The sequence below is a fragment of the Chiloscyllium punctatum genome, chromosome 46 (genome assembly GCF_047496795.1).
Source record: "Chiloscyllium punctatum isolate Juve2018m chromosome 46, sChiPun1.3, whole genome shotgun sequence".
Classification (NCBI taxonomy): domain Eukaryota; kingdom Metazoa; phylum Chordata; class Chondrichthyes; order Orectolobiformes; family Hemiscylliidae; genus Chiloscyllium; species Chiloscyllium punctatum.
Window position 1 is genome coordinate 49,986,781 of NC_092784.1, and position 16,711 is coordinate 50,003,491.

Here is a 16,711-nt window from a genome sequence, read left to right on the forward strand (position 1 = left end):
GGAGTGCAGGTTCATTGCTTCTTGAAAGTAGAGTTGCAGGTAGACAGGATATTAAAGAAGGCATTTGGTATGCTTTCCTTTATTGGTCAGAGCATTGAGTCTAGGAGTTGGGAGGTCATGTTGTGGCCGTACAGGACATTGGTTAGGCCACTTTTGGAATATTGCGCGCAATTCTGGTCTCCTTGCTATTGGAAGGATGTTGTGAAACTTGAAAGGGTTCAGAAAAGATTTACAAGGATGTTGCCATGGTTGGAGATTTGAACTATAGGGACGAGCTGAATAGGCTGGGGCTGTTTTCCCTGGAGTGTTAGAGGCTGAGGGGTGACCTTATAGAGGTTTATAAAATCATGAGGGGCATGGATAGGATAAACAGACAAAGTCTTTTCTCTGTGGTGGGGGAGTTCAGAACTAGAGGGCATAGGTTTAGGATGAGAGGGGCAAGATATAAAAGAGATCTAAGGGGCAACTTTCTCACACAGAGGGTGGTGAGTGTACGGAATGAGCTGCCAGAGGAAGTGGTGGAGACTGGTACAATTGCAGCATTTAAAAGGCATCTGGATGGGTATACGAACAGGAAGGGTTTAGAGAGATATGGGCCAAGTGCTGGTAAATGGGACTAGATTCGATTGGGATATCTGGTCAGCATGGACAAGTTGGACCGAAGGGTCTATTTCGATGCTGTACATCTCTATGACTCCATGTGTGCATTGATCAACAAACTTATTACTCAGGCATGATTGCTTAGGGCCACGGCAGCATTTGGCGATCAAACCAATCAGGGAACTATTTCAAAGACAGATCAACTGCTGGGACCTTCCTGCCATCCTCTTACCTCTGCGCTGGCCTCTTCATGGTTCTAACTGTCCAAAGCACAGAACATTGACAGTAAGAAAGGGTTAAAGCAGTAAATTGAAGGGTTACCTGGCCTTGTTGAATCATCCTCAGACAGGGCAGCATCTTCCTGCCTCACCAGTGCCAGCTTGCTCACTTCTGCTGGCTTTGAACTGGGAAGCTGTGTGAGGGGTAATTCCACAGAGTGACAAACATTGGAGGATAAAATATACCGAGGCTCCTCAGTGACATCTAGTGGCCGCCTGGATGGAGCAGCAGGATCTGCTTCGTGCTCATCTCGAGAAACTGCAAATTAACAATTTTAGAAAATAAGTTTCTTCCTCAGAGCAATTAAAGTCCATCAGGATTGTAACTGGCTTCAACCTTTCAGAAGAGCATCCAGAGGAAGTCTCGCTCTATTCACTTCTTCCACATTAACTTCATATCTAACCCCGTGCTGTCCCTGTCCTGGGAGTGTTTGATGGGACAGTGTAGAGAGAGCTTTACTCTGTATCTAACCCCGTGCTGTCCCTGTCCTGGGAGTGTTTGATGGGGATAGTGTATAGGGAGTTTTACAATGTACCTAAATCTGTGTTGTCCCTGTCCTATGAGTGTTTGATGGGGACAGTGTAGAGGGTGCTTTACTCTGTATCTAACTCTGTGCTGTCCCTGTCCTGGGAGTGTTTGATGGGGATAGTGTATAGGGAGCTTTACAGTGTACCTAAATCTGTGCTGTCCCTGTCCTAAGAGTGTTTGATGGGGACAGTGTAGAGAGTGCTTTACTCTGTATCTAACTCTGTGCTGTCCCTGTCCTGGAAGTGTTTGATGGGAATAGTGTATAGGGAGCTTTACAGTGTACCTAACTCTGTGCTGTCCCTGTCCTGTGAATGTTTGATGGGGACAGTGTAGAGAGAGCTTTACACTGTATCTAACTTCGTGCTGTCACTGTCTTGGGAGTGTTTGATGGGGACATGGTAGAGGGAGCTTTACTCTGTATCTGATGCAGGCTGTTACTGGTCTGAATGTGCTCAGCAAGAATAATGGATTAAGAAAATGTTAAATTTTCATGCGTTTGATGTCGATCTAAAGTTCCTTCCTCCCACTCGATGCCTCTGAGTGGGATGCATCAGTGAAGGTGTGAGGCAGATGAGCAGTTCACAGTAAATCTCAGGCCAGCTCCGAGCTGGGACACAGTGGCCAATAGCAGTTGGATTGAGGTTTCCCAGTCTTGCTTTCCATGGGATCTCAGAGCAGGGGAGGGGGAGGCTCTGATCTGGACTGAGTTTCAGTGTTCCCCAATGTATGGGAAACTCATCATCTTAGCCTCTGCCTGACCCTCATGGTCTTCATTCGGGAGAAGGCTCATAATTCAGTCCAGATGAGGGCAGGCTGGATAAACTCCTCGGAATAAAACCACTTCCTGTTCATTTTCAGTGCACGCTATTCCCGTGTTAGCAAAACACAATTCAGTCCAAGCTGCTACTGATGGTTCACCAGATCCGATGTTCTCATCACAGGCTGGAATGACACTGGGAACAGACAGATAGAGCTTACCTCCTCTTTATAGGAATGCTAGGAGGGCAGGGGGAGGTACCCAGTTGAAGGAACTGGGAAAGAGAGCCTGGGAGGGTGGGGGTGGAGCTGAGGAAGAGGGACAGATGCGAGGGCAGTGGGTGTGGTGGGCAGAGGGGAGGCAGTGATGAAGGGGAAGTGGTGGGGTCTGACCACAGTGCGAGGGGTGGGGGGAGGAAAGAGCAAGGAGAGACTGGAGGTGGTGGTGGGGATGGTGGAGGGAGCAGGACCCAGGATTGGGGACAGCGAGGTGGGAAGGGGGTGTGGGTGGAGGGAGCAGGACCCAGGATTGGGGACAGCGAGGTGGGAAGGGGGTGTGGGTGGAGCGTGCAGGATCCAGGATTGGGGACAGCGAGGTGGGAAGGGGGTGTCGGTGGAGGGAGCAGGACCCAGGATTGGGGACAGCGAGGTGGGAAGGGGGTGTGGGTGGAGGGAGCAGGATCCAGGATTGGGGACAGCGAGGTGGGAAGGGGGTGTGGGTGGAGGGAGCAGGATCCAGGATTGGGGACAGCGAGGTGGGAAGGGGGTGTGGGTGGAGGGAGCAGGATCCAGGATTGGGGACAGCGAGGTGGGAAGGGGGTGTGGGTGGAGGGAGCAGGACCCAGGATTGGGGACAGCGAGGTGGGAAGGGGGTGTGGGTGGAGGGAGCAGGACCCAGGATTGGGGACAGCGAGGTGGGAAGGGGGTGTGGGTGGAGGGAGCAGGATCCAGGATTGGGGACAGCGAGGTGGGAAGGGGGTGTGGGTGGAGCGTGCAGGACCCAGGATTGGGGACAGCGAGGTGGGAAGGGGGTGTGGGTGGAGCGTGCAGGACCCAGGATTGGGGACAGCGAGGTGGGAAGGGGGTGTGGGTGGAGCGTGCAGGACCCAGGATTGGGGACAGCGAGGTGGGAAGGGGGTGTGGGTGGAGCGTGCAGGACCCAGGATTGGGGACAGCGAGGTGGGAAGGGGGTGTGGGTGGAGCGTGCAGGACCCAGGATTGGGGACAGTGAGGTGGGAAGGGGGTGTGGGTGGAGCGTGCAGGACCCAGGATTGGGGACAGCGAGGTGGGAAGGGGGTGTGGGTGGAGCGTGCAGGACCCAGGATTGGGGACAGTGAGGTGGGAAGGGGGTGTGGGTGGAGGGAGCAGGATCCAGGATTGGGGACAGCGAGGTGGGAAGGGGGTGTGGGTGGAGCGTGCAGGATCCAGGATTGGGACAGAGAAGTATGGAGGGGATGTGAGGGGAGTGTGCAGGATCCAGGATTGGGGACAGTGAGGTGGGGAGGGGGGTGGGGATGTGAGTGGGGAGGGCTCAGGATCCAGGATTGGAGACAGTGAGGTGGGAGGGGGGTGGGGATGTGAGTGGGGAGGGCTCAGGATCCAGGATTGGGGACAGTGAGGTGGGGAGGGGCTGGAGATGTGAGGGGGGGTCAAGAGGGAATGGGTGAGTGAGGTGGGAGGGGGGAGTGGGTGTGTGAGGTGGGGGTGGGGAATGGGTGAGTGAAGTGGGAGGGGAGTGGGTGAGTGAGGTGGGGGGGAGTGGGTGAGTGAGGTGGGAGGGGGGAGTGGGCGAGTGAGGTGGGACGGGGGAGTGGGTGAGTGAGGTTGGGGGGAGTGGGTGTGTGAGGTTGGGGGGAGTGGGTGAGTGAGTTTGGGGGGAGTGGGTGGGTGAGGTGGGAGGGGGGAGTGGGTGAGTGAGGTGGGGGGAGTGGGTGTGTGAGGTGGGAGGGGGGAGTGGGTGAGTGAGGTGGGGGGAGTTTATGTGAGAGGTTGGGGGGAGTGGGTGTGTAAGGTAGGAGGGGGGAGTGGGTGAGTGAGTTTGGGGGGAGTGGGTGGGTGAGGTGGGAGGGGGGAGTGGGTGAGTGAGGTGGGGGAGAGTGGGTGAGTGAGGTAGGAGGGGGGAGTGGGCGAGTGAGGTGGGAAGGGGGAATGGGTGAGTGAGGTGGGGGGAGTGGGTGGTGTTGGGGAGTGGGTGAGTGAGGTGGGAGGGGGAAGTGGGTGAGTGAGGTTGGGGGGAGTGGGTGAGTGAAGTGGGGGGAGTGGGTGGTGTTGGTGGGGAGTGGATGAGTGAGGTGGGGGGTGTGGGTGGTGCTGGTGGGGTGTGCGTGGTGAGGGGTGGAGTGCAGGACCTTGCTGGAAGTTGCCCAACAGTCAGACAGTGCAGCTGCTGGGCAGGATGTGTGAGATGGGACTTCAGTTACAAACGTCAGAAGCAGAACAGGTGTCGGCCAGTCGGCCCCTCGCACCTGCATTGCCATTTGATACGATTATGAGGGGGGTGGGGTGGAAATTGATTTAATTGCTGCGTCAACTCCATTTGCCTATCTAATCTCTGACTCTCTCAACAAGCACCTACCTAATTTAGAAATATTCAATTTCCCAGCCTTCTCGGGAAGAGAATTCCTCAGACTGATGACCCTCTGAAAGGGACGGTCATCAGTCGGAGGCTTCCTTCAGTGTGGAAGCAGGTCATTCAGCCCATCGAGTCCGTACTGACCCTCTGAAGAGCATCCCACCCAGACCCACCCCCATCGCTGTAACCCTGCGTTACCCATGGCCAATCCACCCTAACCTGAACATCTTTGGACTGTTGCGGCGGGGGGGGGGGGGGGGGGGGGTGGTCTGGAACACCCAGAGGAAAGTCACGCAGACATTGGGAAAACATGCAAACTCCACACAGAGAGTCGCCCAAGGATGGAATCGAACACAAGTCCCTGGTGCTGTGAGGCAGCAGTGCCAACCACTGAGTCACCATGCTGCCTCACAGACAATCTCTTCTGTCTTAAATAGGAGACTCATTATTTTGAAACTGTGTCCTCTATTTCCACCCTCCCCCACAATGGGGGACATCCTCTCAGCATCCAGATCATACCCCCTCAGGGTCAGTGTAAAAACTGGAACTGTGGTTCTCAGGGTGGGAGCTGATTGCTCTTGGGAAATACTGATGGTTGGCAGGGTGGGATTGACGATCCCAGCACTCCTGTGTTGTAAGGTCTGGGCATTTCCCAGGCTCCAGCCTCCAGAACTGAGGAGACGCTGAGCCGAAAATATTTTCAGCTCTGCTCTCTGGAGCTGCCATTTTCAGAAATCCAGTCAGATCAAATGGATTTGTGTGCTCTGTGGATCAGCATTCCTGTCAGATCAAACATCCTCACCCTGAAATGCTGTTTGCATGCATCTCCTCACTGTTTCAATCTATCCCTCACCGGTTTTCCCTCACCCTGCTGTAAATCCCATGCTTGGGCTGATGGGAGATGATCCACCCTCCCATCCAGGACAGACTTCCAGCTGCTCTAGTAAAACTGGGATTAAACCAACAGCACAATCATTCTTCCATCTCGTCTTATCTCTCTTCTTCCCTCCTCTCTTTCTCTCTCCTCCCTTTCCCTATCTCTTGCCTGTTCTCTTCATCCCATCTCTTGACCTCCCCTGTATCTCAGGGGAGTCAGTTGAGGAGTGGGTCGGGAAATTGGGAAGAGAGAGAGAGAAGGTGCAGAAACATCTTTGAGATGAGATGCAAGGGAACGGTTTCATAGCATCATTTCAAAGTGAATTTGCATCTCAGAAAAAAAAATCTGCATTTTATAATGTGCTATCTACCTCAGAATGAAAGCTTACTGGGTCTGGGCAACAGGAGTATTTGCTTGTTAATTTCGAACACAGAGAGTTTAAAGGGGGCAGCTACAGCTCAGATTGTCTTGTTGTTGCTGACAGCAGTGAATGATACAGTCACTTTAATAAACACCGTACCTTGAGTGAGCTGTTCGACAGCTTCCCGGAGTTGTGCCCCGCTCGGACCCGTCTTCACCTGCTTCGCACTCCTGGCAGTGGTCATCACGGAGTTCACTTCCTCACACGTGGCTGCCAGGGTTGTGACAATCGTGCAGGTCACCACCTTGCCTGTGACCTCCTTAAAGGGTGGGTCAGAGGTGGGCCCCACTCTCTGCTCAGTCCCCTCCCCACTGCCCCGCACGCCGCTGCCTGGTTTGTTCGGGGCCACTGAGGTCTGGCTGAGGGTGGGTTGGCTACTGTTGGGCACTGCCTGGGTTGCGGAATACTGCATCTCCTTTGTGGCCCCCTGCGGCTGGGTGAGTCCTGGCTGGTTCCTGTCCTGAACTGGATCCTTGCTGGCCTGCTTGCTAGGAGGGTATCCAAAATGGCTGACCTGTACACCCACTGACCTCTGCGGTGCCAGCTCAATGAACCGCTCCTTCCAGCTGCCAGGCGAAACAATATCTCCCCTCTTGCCGACTTTGTCCTCAAATGGTTGGGGAGACCGGGGTCCTGCCTCGGAGGCAGCTGTCCAGGTCCTGGCTTGATCCGGCGGTTGCTTTGGCCGACTCAAGTCGGGTCCTCGCGTGCCAGCTGTCGCACCGACATCCACCTGTAGCCCCTTCTCCGCCGTCTCCTTCTCCTGGCCGCCAATGCTCTGGTGAGCGGTCTCCAATTCTCTGGAGGCTTCCCGCAGTCGCTTCTCCAACATGGCGACCTTCTTGGTCAGCAGCTCAGTCACATGACGGTAATGCTCCGCCTCCAGCTGTAAGGACGAAGGGGAGATTCCAAGATCCTTCTCTCGCACCCAAACACCCACGCTCCTGACCTCGGCCACATTTCCATTGGTCACTTCGCCCCTCGAGCTCTCTTCCAGGCCTGGCCTGGTGTCTTTGCTGTGCTTCGGAGGGTCCCGTTCAAGATTCCCGACGTTATCCTGTGGTGGCTTTTGGAACGTAGGAGAGAGGGGCAGCTTAGCTTTGCTCTGGTGACCACCTTCTTCAGGCAGGTCAATGTACAGTTCCTCTTTCAGCTTGCCAGGGCCACTGTCCGGTTTCTGAGGCCCAAAGCCCATGGTGTGGCCGAGGAACTTCTGACTCTTCAGCTGGACGCTGAGCTGCCTCTTCTCTTCCTGGAGGACGGAGATCTTCACCTGGAGAACAGGGACTATCTTCACCTGGTCCTCCAGCTCCCGCAACCTCCGCAGGGCGACCGCCATCTGCTCCCGGATGTTGTGTAAGTGGCTTGGGTTCGGAGTGGATGGGGTAGCCAGGCCCGAGCTGAGGGGAGTGAACTGGCCACAGGGAGCGCTCTGAGAGCCGTTGAAAGAGACGAGTCGGGAGGCCGAGTGGCTCTGCAGGCCTGTCCCGGCCAGGGAGCTGGTGGAGCCCACTACACTGCCCTGCAGGCTGCTTAGGCTGGAATAACGGGGCCTCCGGCCCTCCCTGCAGCCCAAGGGCTCCTCCTCCAGCCGCCTCTTGGTCTCCAGCAGGGTCTTTTCAACCCTGGCGTTGTAGCCGACGGACATCAACGGTGGTGGCCTGGTGTAGCCCCCGGAGAAGCTGCAGGCCGGGTGGTACGTGCTCCGGCCACAGTACGAGACAGAGGAGCGTCTGCTGTCAGCGCTGGCGTTGGAGCACAGCGACTCCGTGGACGTCCACCAAGAGCCTGTGTAGCTGCATCCTCGCGGTTTCCGGTGGATGTGAACCTTCTTAATGGTGTTCCCCTTCTCGATATCGTCCACGTACTTCACAAAGTCCAGGTCCAGGTGGAAACCGTAGGGAGTTTCCACAGAGTAGGGCAAGGCCTGATCCTTATCCTTGACCTCTGCTCCAGCGGGAAGGTTGACCTTCCCTGGAAGGGACAGTAAGAAAGAAACGGGAGTGGATTAAGATTTCTGTGACAGGTACATTACCAATAAAACAGTCACAATTTTCTCAACTCCAAATCTTGCCATTCACACCTCTTCCGGACACAAAATTTCTTTCTTTACCTGCTCATTTCCCATTCCCTTTGACCGAGCGCTATGAAACTATCTTGTTTCATGTCACAGACCTCCTGATCCCCAGACTCTGTCCCCCTAGACTCTGTCCCCCCCAGACTCTGTCCCCCCACACTCTGTCCCCCCACACGCTGTACCCCCCCAGACTCTGTCCCCCCACACTCTGTACCCCCCCAGACTCTGTCCCCCCACACTCTGTACCCCCCCACACTCTGTCCCCCCACACTCTGTACCCCCCCACACTCTGTCCCCCCAGACTCTGTCCCCCCAGACTCTGTCCCCCCAGACTCTGTCCCCCCACACTCTGTACCCCCCCACACTCTGTACCCCCCCACACTCTGTCCCACCACACTCTGTACCCCCACACTCTGTACCCCCCCACACTCTGTACCCCCCCACACTCTGTACCCCCACACTCTGTCCACCCACACTCTGTCCCCCCACACTCTGTCCCACCACACTCTGTCCCCCCACACTCTGTACACCCCCACACTCTGTACCCCCCCACACTCTGTCCCACCACACTCTGTACCCCCACACTCTGTACCCCCCCACACTCTGTACCACACCACACTCTGTCCCCCCACACTCTGTCACCCCACACTCTGTCCCCCCACACTCTGTACCCCCCCACACTCTGTACCCCCCCACACTCTGTACCCCCACACTCTGTACCCCCCACACTCTCTACCCCCCATACTCTGTACCCCCACACTCTGCTCCCCTCCCACACTCTGTAACCCCCCACACTCTGTATCCCCCCACATTCTGTACCCCCCCACCGTTCTGTACCCCCTACACTCTGTACCCCCCCACACTCTGTAGCCCCCCACACTCTGTAATCCCCCACACTCTGTACCCCCCCACACTCTGTACCCCCCCACACACTCTGCTCCCCTCCCACACTCTGCTCCCCTCCCACACTCTGCTCCCCTCCCACACTCTGTCAAGCCCCCACACTCTGTCACCTCACACTCTGTTCCCCCAACACATTCTGTCCCCCCACACTCTGTACCCTCCCACACTCTGCTCCCCTCCCACACTCTGTCACCCCCCCACGCTCTGTCACCCCACACACTGTCAAGCCCCCACACTCTGTCAAGCCCCCACACTCTGTCACCTCACACTCTGTTCCCCCAACACACTCTGTCCTCCCAACACACTCTGTCCCCCCACACTCTGTACACCCCCACACTCTGCTCCCCTCCCACACTCTGTCACCCCCCACACTCTATCACCTCACACTCTGTTCCCCCAACACACTCTGTCCCCTCAAACTCGGTACCCCCCACACTCTGTCCCCGCCCACACTCTGTCACCCCCCCCACACTCGGTCATCCCCCCACACTCGGTCACCCCCCACACTTTGTCCCCCTACACTCTGTCCCCCGCCCCACACACTCTGTCCCCCCACACACTCTGTCACCTCCACACTCTGTCAACCCAACCTCTGCCATCCCCACACTCTGTCCCCCCACACTCTGGCCCCCCACACTCTATCACCCCCCCACACTCAGTCACCCCCACACTCTGTCCCCTCCCCACACTCTGCTCCCCTCCCACACTCTGCTCCCCTCCCACACTCTGTCAAGCCCCCACACTCTGTCACGTCACACTCTGTTCCCCCAACACATTCTGTCCCCCCACACTCTGTCCCCCCCCACACTCTGTCCCTCCCACACTCTGCTCCCCTCCCACACTCTGTCACCCCCCCACGCTCTGTCCCCCCCCACACTCTGTACCCTCCCACACTCTGCTCCCCTCCCACACACTGTCAAGCCCCCACTCTGTCAAGCCCCCACACTCTGTCACCTCACACTCTGTTCCCCCAACACATTCTATCCCCCCACACTCTGTCCCCCCCACACTCTGCCCCCCTCCCACACTCTGTCACCCCCCCACACTCTGTCCCCCCCCACACTCTGCCCCCTCCCACACTCTGTCAAGCCCCCACACTCTGTCACCTCACACTCTGTTCCCCCAACACATTCTATCCCCCCACACTCTGTCCCCCCCACACTCTGCCCCCCTCCCACACTCTGTCACCCCCCCACACACTCTGTCAACCCCCCCACACTCGGTCATCCCCCCACACTCGGTCACCCCCCACACTTTGTCCCCCTACACTCTGTCCCCCGCCCCACACACTCTGTCCCCCCACACACTCTGTCACCTCCACACTCTGTCAACCCAACCTCTGCCATCCCCACACTCTGTCCCCCCACACTCTGGCCCCCCACACTCTATCACCCCCCCACACTCAGTCACCCCCACACTCTGTCCCCTCCCCACACTCTGCTCCCCTCCCACACTCTGCTCCCCTCCCACACTCTGTCAAGCCCCCACACTCTGTCACGTCACACTCTGTTCCCCCAACACATTCTGTCCCCCCACACTCTGGCCCCCCACACTCTATCACCCCCCCACACTCAGTCACCCCCACACTCTGTCCCCTCCCCACACTCTGTCACCCCCACACTCTGTCCCCCCCACACTCTGTCCCCCCCCACACTCTGTCCCCCCCCACACTCTGTCACCCCCACACTCTGTCACCCCACATTCTGTCACCCCCATACTCTGTCGCTCCCCCCCCACACTCTGTCCCCGCCACACTCTGTCACCCCCACACTCTGTCCCCCCCACACTCTGTCCCCCCCACACTCTGTCACCCCCCCACACTCTGTCCCCCCACACTCTGTCATCCCCCACGCTCTGTCACCCCACACACTCTGTCACCCCCACACTCTGTCCCCCAACATTCTGTCAACCCCCCAAACTATGTCCCCCCCTCACTCTGTCCCCCACACTCTGCTCCCCCCTACTCTATCCCCCCACACTCTGCTCCCCCCACACTCTGTCATCCCACACTCTGTCTCCCCACACTCTGTCCCCCCCCCCAACAAACTGTCACCTCACACTCTGTCCCCCCCCCAAACTCTATCTCCCTCACACACTCTATTCTCCCACACTCTGTCCCCCCACACTCTGTCCCACCCCACCCTCTATCACCCCCACACTTTGTCCCCCCTCATTCTGTCAAACCCCCTCACTCTGTCACCCCTCACTCTGTCCCCCCACACTCTGTCACCCCCACACTCTGTCCCCCCCCACAGTCTGTCCCCCCACACTCTGTCACCCCACACTCTGTCACCCCCCACACTCTGTCACCCCACACACTCTGTCAAGCCCCCACACTCTGTCCCCCCCCACACTCTGTCACACCCCACACTCTGTCCCACCCCACACTCTGTTCCACCCCACACTCTGTCACCCCCACACTCTGCTCACCCCCACACTCTGCTCACCCCCACACTCTGTCACCCCCACACTCTGTCCCCTCCCCACACTCTGTCCCCCCACACACTCTGTTTCCCCCCACACACTCTGTTTCCCCCCACACACTCTGTTCCCTCCACACACTCTGTTCCCCAACACTCTGTCCCCACCCCACACTCCGTCCCCCCACATTCTGTCAACACCCCACACTCTGTCACCCCCTCACTTTGTCCCCCCACACTGTGCTTCCCCCCACACTCTGTCACCCCACACTGTCACCCACACACTCTTTCCCCCCACACTCTGTCCCCCTTCACACTCTGTCCCCTCCCCACACTCTGTCCCCCCCACACACTCTGTCACCCCACACACTCTGTCCCACCCACACACTCTGTTCCCCAACACTCTGTCCCCACCCCACACTCCGTCCACCCACATTCTGTCAACCACCCACACTCTGTCCCCCCACACACTGTCACCCCACACTCTATCCCCCCCCCACACTCTGTCTCCCCAACACACTCTATTCCCCCACACAGTCTGTCCCCCCACACTCTGTTCCCCCCCACCCTCTGTCACCCCCACACACTGTCCCCCCACATTCTGTCAACCCCCCACACTGTCATCCCCTCACTCTGTCCCCCCACACTCTGTCATCCCCACACCCTGTCCCCCACACTCTGTCCCCCGCACACACTGTCTGCCCACACTCTGCCCCCCCCCACACTCTGTCTCCCCAACACACTCTATTCCCCTACACTCTGTCCCCCCACACTCTGTCACCCCCTCACTCTATCACCCCACACTCTGCTCCCCCCCACACTCTGTCACCCTCACACTCTGTCCCACCCCACACACTCTGCCCCCCTACACTCTGCCCCCCCACACTCTGTCCCTCCCCCACAGTCTGTACCTCCCACACTCTGACACCCCCCACACTCTGTTTCCCCCCCACACTCTGTCACCCTCACACTCTGTCCCACCCAACACACTCTGTCCCCCCACACTCTGTCCTCCACACTCTGTCCCCCCCCCACACTCTGTCACCCCCTCACTCTATCACCCCACACTCTGCTCCCCCCCACACTCTGTCACCCTCACACTCTGTCCCACCCCACACACTCTGCCCCCCTACACTCTGCCCCCCCACACTCTGTCCCTCCCCCACAGTCTGTACCTCCCACACTCTGACACCCCCACACTCTGTTTCCCCCCCACACTCTGTCACCCTCACACTCTGTCCCACCCAACACACTCTGTCCCCCCACACTCTGTCCTCCACACTCTGTCCCCCCCCCACACTCTGTCACCCCCACACTCTGTCACCCCCCACACTCTGCTTCCCCCCCACACTCTGTCCCACCCCACACACTCTGTCCCCCCACACTCTGTCCCACCCCATACTCTGTACCCCCCCACACTCTGTCCCCCCACACTCTGTACCCCCCCACACTCTGTCCCCCCAGACTCTGTCCCCCCAGACTCTGTCTCCCCAGACTCTGTCCCCCCACACTCTGTACCCCCCCACACTCTGTACCCCCCCACACTCTGTCCCACCACACTCTGTACCCCCACACTCTGTACCCCCCCCACACTCTGTACCCCCCCACACTCTGTACCCCCACACTCTGTCCACCCACACTCTGTCCCCCCACACTCTGTCCCACCACACTCTGTCCCCCCACACTCTGTACACCCCCACACTCTGTACCCCCCCACACTCTGTCCCACCACACTCTGTCCCACCACACTCTGTACCCCCCCACACTCTGTACCCCACCACACTCTGTCCCCCCACACTCTGTCACCCCACACTCTGTCCCCCCACACTCTGTACCCCCCCCACACTCTGTACCCCCCCACACTCTGTACCCCACACTCTGTACCCCCCACACTCTCTACCCCCCATACTCTGTACCCCCACACTCTGCTCCCCTCCCACACTCTGTAACCCCCCACACTCTGTATCCCCCCACATTCTGTACCCCCCCCACCGTTCTGTACCCCCTACACTCTGTACCCCCCCACACTCTGTAGCCCCCCACACTCTGTAATCCCCCACACTCTGTACCCCCCCACACTCTGTACCCCCCCCACACACTCTGCTCCCCTCCCACACTCTGCTCCCCTCCCACACTCTGCTCCCCTCCCACACTCTGTCAAGCCCCCACACTCTGTCACCTCACACTCTGTTCCCCCAACACATTCTGTCCCCCCACACTCTGTACCCTCCCACACTCTGCTCCCCTCCCACACTCTGTCACCCCCCCACGCTCTGTCACCCCACACACTGTCAAGCCCCCACACTCTGTCAAGCCCCCACACTCTGTCACCTCACACTCTGTCCTCCCAACACACTCTGTCCCCCCACACTCTGTACACCCCCACACTCTGCTCCCCTCCCACACTCTGTCACCCCCCACACTCTATCACCTCACACTCTGTTCCCCCAACACACTCTGTCCCCTCAAACTCGGTACCCCCCACACTCTGTCCCCGCCCACACTCTGTCACCCCCCACACACTCTGTCAACCCCCCCACACTCGGTCACCCCCCACACTTTGTCCCCCTACACTCTGTCCCCCGCCCCACACACTCTGTCCCCCCACACACTCTGTCACCTCCACACTCTGTCAACCCAACCTCTGCCATCCCCACACTCTGTCCCCCCCACACTCTGGCCCCCCACACTCTATCACCCCCCCACACTCAGTCACCCCCACACTCTGTCCCCTCCCCACACTCTGCTCCCCTCCCACACTCTGCTCCCCTCCCACACTCTGTCAAGCCCCCACACTCTGTCACGTCACACTCTGTTCCCCCAACACATTCTGTCCCCCCACACTCTGTCCCCCCCCACACTCTGTCCCTCCCACACTCTGCTCCCCTCCCACACTCTGTCACCCCCCCACGCTCTGTCCCCCCCCACACTCTGTACCCTCCCACACTCTGCTCCCCTCCCACACACTGTCAAGCCCCCACTCTGTCAAGCCCCCACACTCTGTCACCTCACACTCTGTTCCCCCAACACATTCTATCCCCCCACACTCTGTCCCCCCCACACTCTGCCCCCCTCCCACACTCTGTCACCCCCCCACACTCTGTCACCCCCCACACTCTGCCCCCTCCCACACTCTGTCAAGCCCCCACACTCTGTCACCTCACACTCTGTTCCCCCAACACATTCTATCCCCCCACACTCTGTCCCCCCCACACTCTGCCCCCCTCCCACACTCTGTCACCCCCCCACACACTCTGTCAACCCCCCCACACTCGGTCATCCCCCCACACTCGGTCACCCCCCACACTTTGTCCCCCTACACTCTGTCCCCCGCCCCACACACTCTGTCCCCCCACACACTCTGTCACCTCCACACTCTGTCAACCCAACCTCTGCCATCCCCACACTCTGTCCCCCCACACTCTGGCCCCCCACACTCTATCACCCCCCCACACTCAGTCACCCCCACACTCTGTCCCCTCCCCACACTCTGCTCCCCTCCCACACTCTGCTCCCCTCCCACACTCTGTCAAGCCCCCACACTCTGTCACGTCACACTCTGTTCCCCCAACACATTCTGTCCCCCCACACTCTGGCCCCCCACACTCTATCACCCCCCCACACTCAGTCACCCCCACACTCTGTCCCCTCCCCACACTCTTTCGCCCCCCCCCACACTCTGTCACCCCCACACTCTGTCCCCCCCACACTCTGTCCCCCCCCACACTCTGTCCCCCCCCACACTCTGTCACCCCCACACTCTGTCACCCCACATTCTGTCACCCCCATACTCTGTCGCTCCCCCCCCACACTCTGTCCCCGCCACACTCTGTCCCCGCCACACTCTGTCACCCCCACACTCTGTCCCCCCCACACTCTGTCCCCCCCCACACTCTGTCACCCCCCCACACTCTGTCCCCCCCACACTCTGTCACCCCCCACGCTCTGTCACCCCACACACTCTGTCACCCCCACACTCTGTCCCCCAACATTCTGTCAACCCCCCAAACTATGTCCCCCCCTCACTCTGTCCCCCACACTCTGCTCCCCCCTACTCTATCCCCCCACACTCTGCTCCCCCCACACTCTGTCATCCCACACTCTGTCTCCCCACACTCTGTCCCCCCCCCCAACAAACTGTCACCTCACACTCTGTCCCCCCCCCAAACTCTATCTCCCTCACACACTCTATTCTCCCACACTCTGTCCCCCCACACTCTGTCCCACCCCACCCTCTATCACCCCCACACTTTGTCCCCCCTCATTCTGTCAAACCCCCTCACTCTGTCACCCCTCACTCTGTCCCCCCACACTCTGTCACCCCCACACTCTGTCCCCCCCCACAGTCTGTCCCCCCACACTCTGTCACCCCACACTCTGTCACCCCCCACACTCTGTCACCCCACACACTCTGTCAAGCCCCCACACTCTGTCCCCCCCCACACTCTGTCACACCCCACACTCTGTCCCACCCCACACTCTGTTCCACCCCACACTCTGTCACCCCCACACTCTGCTCACCCCCACACTCTGCTCACCCCCACACTCTGTCACCCCCACACTCTGTCCCCTCCCCACACTCTGTCCCCCCACACACTCTGTTTCCCCCCACACACTCTGTTTCCCCCCACACACTCTGTTCCCTCCACACACTCTGTTCCCCAACACTCTGTCCCCACCCCACACTCCGTCCCCCCACATTCTGTCAACACCCCACACTCTGTCACCCCCTCACTTTGTCCCCCCACACTGTGCTTCCCCCCACACTCTGTCACCCCACACTGTCACCCACACACTCTTTCCCCCCACACTCTGTCCCCCTTCACACTCTGTCCCCTCCCCACACTCTGTCCCCCCCACACACTCTGTCACCCCACACACTCTGTCCCACCCACACACTCTGTTCCCCAACACTCTGTCCCCACCCCACACTCCGTCCACCCACATTCTGTCAACCACCCACACTCTGTCCCCCCACACACTGTCACCCCACACTCTATCCCCCCCCCACACTCTGTCTCCCCAACACACTCTATTCCCCCACACAGTCTGTCCCCCCACACTCTGTTCCCCCCACCCTCTGTCACCCCCACACACTGTCCCCCCACATTCTGTCAACCCCCCACACTGTCATCCCCTCACTCTGTCCCCCCACACTCTGTCATCCCCACACCCTGTCCCCCACACTCTGTCCCCCGCACACACTGTCTGCCCACACTCTGCCCCCCCCCACACTCTGTCTCCCCAACACACTCTATTCCCCTACACTCTGTCCCCC

General features: G+C 59.0%; 1 protein-coding gene across 12 annotated transcripts in view; it reads right to left on the reverse strand.

Annotated features, from left to right (window-relative positions):
- The window catches only part of kank2 (KN motif and ankyrin repeat domains 2), a 188,399-nt gene that overhangs the window by 53,189 nt on the left and 118,499 nt on the right, over positions 1-16,711 (reverse strand). For all 12 annotated transcript variants that reach the window (XM_072564183.1, XM_072564187.1, XM_072564188.1 and 9 more), the window contains 2 exons: positions 6,133-8,007; positions 922-1,137 (listed from right to left, as the gene is read on the reverse strand). In XM_072564183.1, coding sequence (XP_072420284.1) covers positions 922-1,137; positions 6,133-8,007 — 2,091 coding nt within the window. The remainder of the gene's footprint in view (positions 1-921; positions 1,138-6,132; positions 8,008-16,711) is intronic.